General features: G+C 47.4%; 1 protein-coding gene across 1 annotated transcript; it reads right to left on the bottom strand.

Moving 5' to 3' along the window:
- Nucleotides 1-2,415: 2,415 nt before the first annotated feature.
- LOC120662305 (ankyrin repeat, PH and SEC7 domain containing protein secG-like) lies at nucleotides 2,416-6,115 on the bottom strand. The gene is made up of 10 exons (XM_039941483.1): nucleotides 5,977-6,115; nucleotides 5,770-5,907; nucleotides 5,543-5,682; nucleotides 5,260-5,346; nucleotides 4,994-5,122; nucleotides 4,246-4,398; nucleotides 4,010-4,111; nucleotides 3,019-3,210; nucleotides 2,868-2,947; nucleotides 2,416-2,767 (listed from the first exon to the last, which is right to left on the bottom strand). Exons 1-10 carry the CDS (start codon nucleotides 6,113-6,115, stop codon nucleotides 2,749-2,751), a joined length of 1,179 nt encoding a protein of 392 aa, XP_039797417.1. The 3' UTR covers nucleotides 2,416-2,748.
- Between the last annotated feature and the right edge of the window lie 5,035 nt (nucleotides 6,116-11,150).

The following is an 11,150-nucleotide window of genomic DNA, read 5'->3' as shown; positions in this document are numbered from 1 at the left end:
GCAGGTTGCAGCAAGGCGCACGCCTCGTCACTTCACTTCTCACTTGGTTGAGCTAGATCCATAGAATTGTAATTTATGTCATTTAGATTTACAAATTCTAAAAGTCTATTTCTAGATCCATAAATTTGTAATTTGTGTTACTAGATCCATACCCCTCCATCTAATCTTTATGCATTGATATCGCATTGACACGAATCTACATAGTGCCTGCATGTTGCTGGAGTTTCACAAGAAGGGTCAAATTTGAGCTCCAATTTAAAATCAAATGCATAAGGAGAGGAGAGAGAAGAGTTGAAATATTCAAAGTGGGGCTTACGCACCAAAGTGAGTTTCAGAGTTTAGATCTAGATATGACCTCGTAATATGGGAGGAGAGGAGAGGATGATAGCTTGGGAACGGTGCAGGAGGTCATAGAGGGACTCAACAATATGTGTACCGTGGTAGGATATATTATGTCTTCCATGGCGTGAGAGGTTTGATATGGTAGCGTTAGGTGCTGTGGCGAAAAATCTCGTGAATGTGTTATACTTGTGTCAATCCAAAGTGGTTCTTGATGAGACATTGAAAGATATCTACGGATAGCAATATTGGGACGATCTTTGTAGGCGTATCTTAGTCACACGACTGTTTATGGATGAAGTCATGACCTAAAAGTACACTTTTAGAGTTTATGCACCTAAGTGACACAAATTATAATTTTACACTTTTAGAGTTTATGGATCTATATTTTTAAGTTTATGGACCTAAGTGACATAAATTAAAGGTGATGACCTAAAAATGCATTTTTAGAGTTCATGATCCTAAATGATACACCCGTACAAATTGGTGGACGTCTAATACATTTTACTCTTTCTATAAATACAGGAGGAACTCGCAAATACTTTCCCTAACAATGAATCTTGCCACCTATGTCCATAAATAATAGAAATACGATGTATATAAATCACTTTTTGTTTACCCCGAGTCAAATGGAAGTTTAATTAGGTGTGTGTGTGTGTGTGTATGTATATCTCGACGAACTTGATCTCACCTTTATAGAGGTATGTATATTTTCTCAATAACATTGATCTTTTCACCTCAAATCTAGAAATCTAGAAGTGAACTTATTTTGGAACGAAGGGAGTATATTTTATAATTTAAGACTACCACGTTTAGAGCTTGCGAACGGATGCCTAGCCGGATTGGTTAGATTTGACTCTCGATGAGAGCGAATTTCAGACTGAGGTTAAAAAAAATCACCTCACCTGTCTACACGCCAAAGCATATGTAAATAGATCTGCCTGCACACTAAAACAAATGGAAATAGATCCCGACCCGCTCACACGAGTTACGGCACTCCTTCAGTCTTGAAATATAAGGCATTCCGACATTTTTAGAGAGTCAAAGTTTTTCAAATTTGACCAAATTTATACAATAAAATAATAACATTTAGATATCAAATATGTAATATTAGATTCTCTATTAAATATATTTTTATAATATATATGTCTGGTGTCATACATTTTTTATGATTCTCTCTAAAATTTGATCAAACTTGAACAACTTTGACTCTCCAGTAATGTTAAAATGTCTTATATTTCAAGACGGAGGGAGTATGTAAAATCTTCTTCTTACATTGGTCGGAGTGGCTTACTCGCATATCGAGTTTTTACGTTTGGAGCATGCGGTTTCCCATCTGTGCAGAGTTTTTTTTAATAAACTATCTATTTGAGGGTTTAAGGTCCGTCTCGATAGGAATTTCATAAAATGTTTTATAGTATTAAATATTATCAATTTTGCTGATATGACAAGAAGATAAGGATAGAGTTTCATAAAACATGAGAAGAGTTTTATCATCATAAAAACCATCTAACACAGTTATCTAATTTCCAGTCTAGGTAATTGTACCATAAAACTGTGCACTGGAACTGACCTAAGGCCATTCCCGGTGCGTTCCAATGAGCTGTCAGAATGCAATGGCTAAATGCACCTTGATTCTAGGATCAGTATGATGCAGTTATATGGACATTCCCACCAAAATTATCAGGGTAAAATTAACGGCGCTACTCTTCCATTATACATACTTATAGCAGTGGAAAACAATTTGACCTTCACCCATTTAAACTCAACGAGAAAAACTTAACAGCAGACGAACTTGAATTCCTAAGGCCGGGGGAGGCAATCCTGGTATTCCCTTTCTTCTCCAGGGACGACAAAAGGAGCAAAGCAGGATATATACATGTACAGACAGTCGAAGTGCACTCCTATGCCTGGTTATTAAAACGACGTGAAAACGACGTTTTCACGAGAAAACGTTCTTGTGAAATCGACGTTTAAATGTTAAAACGTCCGTTTAAACGATAAAACGTCCATCGTTTCGTTAAAATCTACCCTCTATTCGTTTCGTCGTTTTATCGTTTTAATAACCTTGCTCCTATGCTTTCCTGCCGGCACAAAACACCTTTACATCTTACACCCTATTCTGCTCCAGCAGCCTCCAGCCAGCCAGCAGTGTTTTCCTCTCACACCACTCCAGCAGCAGCCTCCAGCCACCAGCCAGCCAACAACGTTTTTCTCTCACACCACTCCAGCAGCAGCCTCCAGCACCAGCACAGCGAACAGGGCCTTAGTCACAAAAGAGCCAACACGCAATCTACATATCGCTACGTCCAGAGTCTATGCACTGGCTTAGTTGGAGCTACACAATCTATAAAGCCCCAATGAGTGCCTTGGAGGATCATTAATTATTGTTGCGAGCAGCAGCGCTCTTCATGCATCAATGGTCTCCCTGCAGAAAGGGTGGGGTTAGATGTTCATGTTCCTGTGGATGATCGAATCAATTTAGGTATTAATTGAAAGTAGAACTAGAAGGGAGCAAGAACATTTGCCTTAGCGCCTTCTTGATCTCGTCGCTCGCAGGGTCAAGTTTCAGTGCTTGCAAAAACGCATCGGCCGCTCCTTTGTAGTCCTGTGGATAAGGGGGAGAGATTGGATTGGCCGGGTTGAAAGACAGATGTGGTCACTAGCTGACTGTTATACCTTCAGCAAGCTGAGAGCGGCACCCTCACGGTACCATGCCTTGCCCTCACGGTACCATGCCTTGGACCAATGAGGACTCATCATTTTGCATTTCCGAGCATCTAACAGCGCTTGGTCCCCTTTTCCCAGCCGCAGATGGCATAAGCTCCGGTTGGCTAACAAGGTGGCATCACGTGGATCTTTATCCAATGCCTGCACTAACAATAAGAACGAACACAGTTTTGTTGAATTTGTTGGGATTCAGTGAACTGGTCCCATAGATCATAGCACTGCTCCCTTGCATCAGTTTTAGAAGTTCAGTTTTGAACCTGCAGTAGTTATTTTTAACACTATTCTCTCAAAAATGGTCCAAATGAATTAAAGTAAAATTCTTGCTGGCACTTCTCACCCACTTGTTCATTAATAAACCATTTAAAAACAACATGTTACTTTCCTATCATTCTGTTGCTATTAGAAACTCCAAAATTAAATTCCAAACAAATATTATATTTGCATTTTACAATTCAAATATCTTCATGAGTATTCCAATTTTTCCATAATTTTATAATAGTGCCTCTATTTTTAACTATAAAATGAATTCCGCACACCTTCTAAGTTGGAGTAAGTCCATGCCCCCCAGCCAAACTGCCCTCAAGGAAGTTGTGGACCTTCATCGAACTAGTATCGAAGTGCAGGCTACTAACTAGTCAAGATTGTTTATAGTATAGGGGGTAAATTGGACCAACTTAATAGTACAGGTGCCAAAAGTGCACGTTTCATTTGGTTTAACAGGTCTGAGAAAACAAAAGTGTAGCATCAGATTTACGCAAAAATTATAATAATCCAATTCCTGGTGAACTATACAGAATGCAGTGAAATTGCTCTACCACCTATTGTAAGGGATTATGGAGAAATCAGCAAGTGAGGAGACAACTTAAAGGCTACTACTGCTACAGTTTGTATTATTCCAATTTCCCAGCAAGTATATAGTTTAGATTAGTTCAAGCATTACCAGGCCATAGAAGTAAATGGCTGCAAAGTACTCCCCTTTTGCAAAAGCCTCCTTTCCTCGTGACTTGGCATCTGCTATCCTTTTACCCACCAGACCTGCATCCTAAAACAATAGCATGTGCAACGCAAAAGGATATGGCCTTCAAAGGGTTCAAATATCATACTTTTACTGTTAACATATTTGGGATGCTGCAAACTTGGATTAGAGAGTAGTGCCATAAGAAATTACTTAGATACCTGAACCACAAAACGCAGATATTTCATACTTCTAATTATCCCATCAACGCTCCAGTCTGGCACATATGGAATTGGTCTTGTCTTAGGAAGCAGAATTTCAACAAGCTCACGATGCCCTTGAACTGCTGCACTCATGATTGGGATTTTCCCACCCTGCATTGTAAAGAAAAACCAAACACATTAATACAATCTGGCATGAAATACGAAAAAGTTATCAACAGGTTTTGCAAAAGAAAAGATTTTTTTGCCAAAGAAGGGAAAGATAAAAACTGAGATTTTCCTTAATTTATCACAATAAGTATTTCTAGATAATGCTAAATGAGTAAAGCAGAATTTGAGTGAAAGCTAGCCAAGTTACTCCCTGCAAAAAAAATTGTAATTGGTGATCAAGTGCTGGAAACAATATTAAGTGTGCCTAGAATAATACTCTAACAGTGGGTGGTCTGTTCTAGACAATCTGGTACCACGATTCTCAGGAACATGGTCAAAAACTCAAAATGAATGATGAAAATATTCATAGATGTATGCACAGGTAACTATCACTAGAACAACAACTCACAGTATGACCAGATCACTGCAGTCCAAAGCTTAAAAACTGGACTAGAATACACACCAAGTGCAATGTAAATTCAATACAATGCACCCCTGCTCTCAGGAAACCTTGATTTTAAATTACTACCAAGCCAGATTATAGCCCTCTAAGTATCAAACTAGATAAAAAGCAATAAAAAAAGCGAGTCATGATTACCTCATCGGCAATGTTAGGATCAACTCCAGCCTCTAGCAAGAACTTGACAATGTCAGTTAAGCCATTATCAACTGCCTCCATTAAAATGGATGGTCCAGAGGGACTTATAAAGTTCACACCAGCACCAGCCTATATAATTGAAAATATATACAAAGTTTAGGCAGCAATAGAGAGAACTGTCATGTGTAGTCATGACAACAAATTCTACAGAAATAGAAAGGCTATTGAGTTAGGAAACAATAAGTTAAGTCAAGAAATAATTGGACCTGAACCAGTAGCTGCATGCATTTCAAGGAATGCCCACAGCATGCCATCATGAGCGGTGAGTAGACATGATTGACAACTTTATTAGGCTGCATAATAAAACATCACAATTTCCTTAACTAGCCAAGATCATGTAAAATACTTGGAAAGACAAGGCCATCATGTATTCTGTGGCCCATAGGGAAAACGAACAATTTGACAATTAGGAAAGCAAAATTTGCCACCAATGCCCATCCAAGCCATAAGCAGCAGAGCAATGAGGAAACAGCAAAACTAACAGCTTACATCAGCACCATGTTCCAGCAGGATCTTGACAACCTGATCCCTATCCTTAGCGGCAGCTAGGTGCAGTGATGTCCCCAAGTGATTGACTGGATCCACATCAACACCCTTGGACAGCAGCAGCCTTACAGCCTCGCAGTGCCCTGGAAGCGCGAAGATGTATTGCTGCAAGCTCCAATCCAAGCACAACGTGGAGAGCAAAGACAATTTGGGCCCAATTCAGAGCGCACCTTGCTCTGCCGCGTGGTGCAGCGGCGTGGAGCCGTTGGCGTCAGGCACCCCTGGGTCGACGTCACGGTCGAGCAGGTACTCCAGAACTCTCTCGTGTCCTCCGACCGCGGCCAAGTGAACCAGCGTTCCACCTACAACTACAAGGGAAGAATGTCAGTGACACTGGCACGCTGGCACTGCTCCAGAAGCGCAGGATTCGAACGCACTCCCTGAGGCGGTGGAGTTGACATCGAGCCCCGATTCCTCCACCAGGAACCTGCAGACCTCGAGGTGGCCCTTCCCCGCGGCGAGGTGGAGCGCGTTCCGGCCCAGGGCGTCTTCATAAGCATTCCCCGGCCCCTTCATGGATTGTAGTATCCTATAAACGTTATAAAAAAAACTCGGTCGGGTGGGGAAAGACTACCCCACCGGTATTAAACTAAGAAGAAGCATCGGCTTTCCTGACCGAGAAAATCCCCGAACCCCAACCTCGCCCTGACAGTGGGAACCGTGACCCCTGGGAATTGCCTGGGCCATATACGGTCATCAGGCCGACCTGGGCCGGCTCTTAACCAGTGCTTTGGCACACGGAACCGGCGAGAGGATTTTTTTAACCACAGTCTGAAATTCGCTCCCACGGGGATTCGAACTCAGGACCTGTGGAGTGCCGCTCGAGTGTCTTAACCGCTAGGCTAAGTACCCTTTGGCATCCTATAAACGTTATAGTAGCATGTGGATTTGCAAGATTTAGTTGCTTCAATAGATTAATTTATATGACATACTGAACCTCTGTTTAAGGTGACAAATTTTGTACTAATAACATCCAGAATGTCTAACTGAAATTTCTTTAGTGGATACAGCTTGGTCCTTTTTTTTAATACCTGAAGCTTCATCAGATGATCCTGACAATGGAATGACAAGGGGCTCATGGGAGGAAATTCGTACATACCTCAATTTGAGGTAAATAAAAGCAGTTATTTCACAGATACTTTGTTGGTAGGAATATATAGTTGCATATTGAAAATATTCAGCACAAGTCGGATTAGGTAATGTCCTTCTATGCTTCTGTTGGGTGTTTGCATCCGTGGCATTGAAGAGAAGGCTTGATAATGGCTTCAGTTTGTATTAACATTTAAGTCATTCCAAGCTTTTCCATTTGTTATTGTAATATAGTAGTCACAAGCAGCTGCTTTTGCAATTATTTGTTTGCGGTATTAATTGTAATTATTAACAAATCTCAGTGATATTTCAGACTATAGAATATAGGCGTTCATTTGCTCCCTTTAATTTTTTTGGTTGATTCTCAGCCCTTGTCCGTGATCTATCTTACACATTTAAGGAGATGCAATAATGGATGGTTATTTACTACCCATGTTTTCTCGGAAGTTGTTTCACCTCTTATGTATAGAGATATGACTTTGTAGAGAAAATGATAATATCTTTAGAGTTAAATACACCAGCGGCCCTCGAACTTTTTCTAGGTGGCACTTAGGTCCACGAACTCGCAAAATCGAAATCTGGCACCCTGAACTTGTTAAGTTGTGCCACTTAGGTCCTGTCGTGGTGCTGCAAACCACGGCCGGGTGGCGGAAGGCACCCGCCCTGGCCCAGAAGGTGTGTACTCGGGGGTTAGCTAGTCTTAGATCGATCTAACTCAAGAACACGAAGAACACAGCAGGATTTGAGTGGTTCGGGCCGCCGGAGCGTAATACCCTACGTCCACTGTGTGTTGTATTGCCTTCCCACGAGAGTGAGAAGGTTGCGAGAGCTTGAGTCAGTCTGGATATTGTGTGAACCTGTGTTCTAGCGGGTGTGCTCTCCCTTTTATATGTCCAAGGGGAGCACGTACACTGAGCGGGGCCCCGACAGGTGGACCCGGCGATGTAATATAAACTACACTTTGGCCTTCAATGCCTCAGATCCGGAGATCTTGTCGTCGGCTTCCGTGCGTAGCTTCTGACCAGGGATGGTCTTGAGTTGTCCTGTCAGAGTAGAGTCTAGCCTTTGCAGTCGCGCGTCGAGGTCATGATGAAGCGCCGAACCACTGACTCAGTCCACTGTAGCAGCGTGCACTGTTGCTTCAGTTAATAGCTGGTCATCATGACTCGTCGCCCACGCGCGCGGCGCTGAGACACTGCTGCGTGCCTCGGTAACAGACGAGCCGCAGTGTGGACTGACAAAAGCTGCCCCGTGCCTAGAGGCAGCAGAGCCCGCTTCAACCACTCGCACTTAATGCGGGTGGGTGAGGGAGCTTCCAGCGGAAGGCTTGCGCCTGCGCCCGCGTCTGCGTGACACGTGGCGGCTCCGGACCCCTCCCGAGCTGCTAGCTGAGCCGAGAGCTCACGGGATCCGGATAGGCACGTGGAGGTCCCGGACCCACCTACGGGGGTCCGGGTCCACGGTCACAGGTGCAGAGCATTTTCACCTCTAAGACACGTGGTGACACCGGACCTGTCCCCGAGCGAGAAGCGGGTCCGGGACCGTTGGTCCGGTGAGATGGAGTCGGACCCCAGGGGTCCGGCTGCTCAGCTCCTTAGGGCGTAGTTACGGGTAACTACGCGAGTCTTGGCACAGTAGGAGTGGGTACCCCAACTGCAGGGTACCGACAGAGGCCCCCGGGCCCGCCTCGGGAGAGGCAACGAACCCGCAGGTGGGGCCACTACTGTGAGCAACTTGGCTGCTTCTGACGCCCAGCGGTGCGCGCCGCAAGGGTCTTGTCCTGCGTCGTCCATCCTTTGGGTCACCTGCTGCATTATCACGTTTGGACCTGCACATGACTTAAGGTAGATGCTTAGTAGCGTGCCCACAGGTCCCAAATCCTGTTGGCTGTAATCCTTTGAGATAGACAGCTAGGTTCAGTGAACGGAGCTCAAGGGGCCGGCCTTTAGGTTAAGAGAAAGTCCGGACCTCCAGGTTCCCAGTCCTAGGTACTACGGCACTCATTCACAGGAGGTGGTGCGTGCAGGCTTAGGGTACGGAACCAGGCTAAGCGGCTACACGGCTCCGGACCTCCCCGGAGAATGAGTGCGCTTCCCTGAACCTGCAGGTTCCCAGGGGTCCGAACCCCTCTCTTCCATGAGGGGTCTCGAGCTAAGTCACTAACTAGCCAACTCAATTCGGACCACAATCACCGCACAAGAGTAAGAAGCCACGTGGGGGTTAGCGCAAACAGAATGCGTAAATTGAAATTGTAATGTAACATCCTTAGAGGCGAACTGAGAATAAACTTTTCCTTTATAACTAGATGTACATGAGATGTGCGATGTAAGCCAGAACACGGGTTTATGAGGCCGGAGCTGTCTGGACCTCCGGGCCCCCAGTCTTAGGTACTACGGTACTCGCCCTAGGGAGGTAGAGCATGCAGGCTTAGGGTACGGAACCAGGCTAAGCGGCTACACGGCTCCGGACCTCCCCGGAGGGTGAGTACGCTTCCCTGAACCTGGTTCGCAGAGGTCCGGACCCCTCCACGGGGGAGGCTCACCGGACTGGACCACACGGAAGTACTACCTAGTTACAAAGGAAAATGTTTTATTCCCTGCTGGGCCTCTAAGGGTAGGACTTACAGAGATGTAAAGTCGGGGGTGCGACCAGAGTCGGCTTTCCGCCGGAGAGAGCCACCAGAGTCGGCTTAGCGCGACCGGAGTGTTCTTTCCGCCGGAGCGGGCTTGGCGCGACCGGAGTCGGCTTTCCACCGGAGCGGACTTGGTGCGACCGGAGTCGGCTTTCCGCCGGAGCGGGCTTGGTGCGACCGGAGTCGGCTTTCCGCCGGAGCGGGCTTCCTCTCATGAGTGAGGTATGCTGCGAGCTGGGATTTGTCGCTCCGCCGCTCGCAGCTTGTGAGGGGGCCCTTGACGGGCGCCCTGACTCTTGCCGACGTGCAGCGCGCGCCGCTGCCGACGGTGGCTGCTCCACGGGCACGGTTGCCCCTGGCGCAGGAAGGCGAGAGGCGTGTGGCGCGGATGACGCCACACCCTCCGTCATCTCCACGTCGTCGTGGTGGTGGGAGTGCTCAACCACCCGAGCCATGGAGATGGGCAAGAGATGAGCTAAAACTAGCTAAAACGCCCCTACCTGGCGCGCCAAATGTCGTGGTGCTGCAAACCACGACCGGGTGGCGGAAGGCACCCGCCCTGGCCCAGAGGGTGTGTACTCGGGGGTTAGCTAGTCTTAGATCGATCTAACTCAAGAACACGAAGAACACAGCAGGATTTGAGTGGTTCGGGCCGCCGGAGCGTAATACCCTACGTCCACTGTGTGTTGTATTGCCTTCCCACGAGAGTGAGAAGGTTGCGAGAGCTTGAGTCAGTCTGGATATTGTGTGAACTTGTGTTCTAGCGGGTGTGCTCTCCCTTTTATATGTCCAAGGGGAGCACGTACACTGAGCGGGGGCCCCGACAGGTGGACCCGGCGATGTATTATAAACTACACTTTGGCCTTCAATGCCTCAGATCCGGAGATCTTGTCGTCGGCTTCCGTGCGTAGCTTCTGACCAGGGATGGTCTTGAGTTGTCCTGTCAGAGTAGAGTCTAGCCTTTGCAGTCGCGCGTCGAGGTCATGATGAAGCGCCGAACCACTGACTCAGTCCACTGTAGCAGCGTGCACTGTTGCTTCAGTTAATAGCTGGTCATCATGACTCGTCGCCCACGCGCGCGGCGCTGAGACACTGCTGCGTGCCTCGGTAACAGACGAGCCGCAGTGTGGACTGACAAAAGCTGCCCCGTGCCTAGAGGCAGCAGAGCCCGCTTCAACCACTCGCACTTAATGCGGGTGGGTGAGGGAGCTTCCAGCGGAAGGCTTGCGCCTGCGCCCGCGTCTGCGTGACACGTGGCGGCTCCGGACCCCTCCCGAGCTGCTAGCTGAGCCGAGAGCTCACGGGATCCGGATAGGCACGTGGAGGTCCCGGACCCACCTGCGGGGGTCCGGGTCCACGGTCACAGGTGCAGAGCATTTTCACCTCTAAGACACGTGGTGACACCGGACCTGTCCCCGAGCGAGAAGCGGGTCCGGGACCGTTGGTCCGGTGAGATGGAGTCGGACCCCAGGGGTCCGGCTGCTCAGCTCCTTAGGGCGTAGTTACGGATAACTACGCGAGTCTTGGCACAGTAGGAGTGGGTACCCCAACTGCAGGGTACCGACAGGTCCATAACCCTTCAAGGGACATGAATATTTGCAAAAAAGTCCTCCAAATTTGCCCACGCCATGGCCTCCACCGCGAGCAGGGGTGCGCCGGCACGGAGGAAGGAGGAGGGAGGAGCGAGGAGGGACGAGCTCGGTGCGGCAGAGGGAGGAGGTGGAGGGGGTGGCGCAGCACGGAGGCGCTGGGGAGGAGGTGGAAGCGCCTAGATGGCTAGATCCGCCCGAGCTCAGTGCGGCGGAGCTCGAGGCGCCGGCGAGGGAGGGA

The sequence above is a fragment of the Panicum virgatum genome, chromosome 2N (genome assembly GCF_016808335.1).
Source record: "Panicum virgatum strain AP13 chromosome 2N, P.virgatum_v5, whole genome shotgun sequence".
Classification (NCBI taxonomy): domain Eukaryota; kingdom Viridiplantae; phylum Streptophyta; class Magnoliopsida; order Poales; family Poaceae; genus Panicum; species Panicum virgatum.
This window is presented reverse-complemented; position numbering and strand designations above follow the sequence as displayed.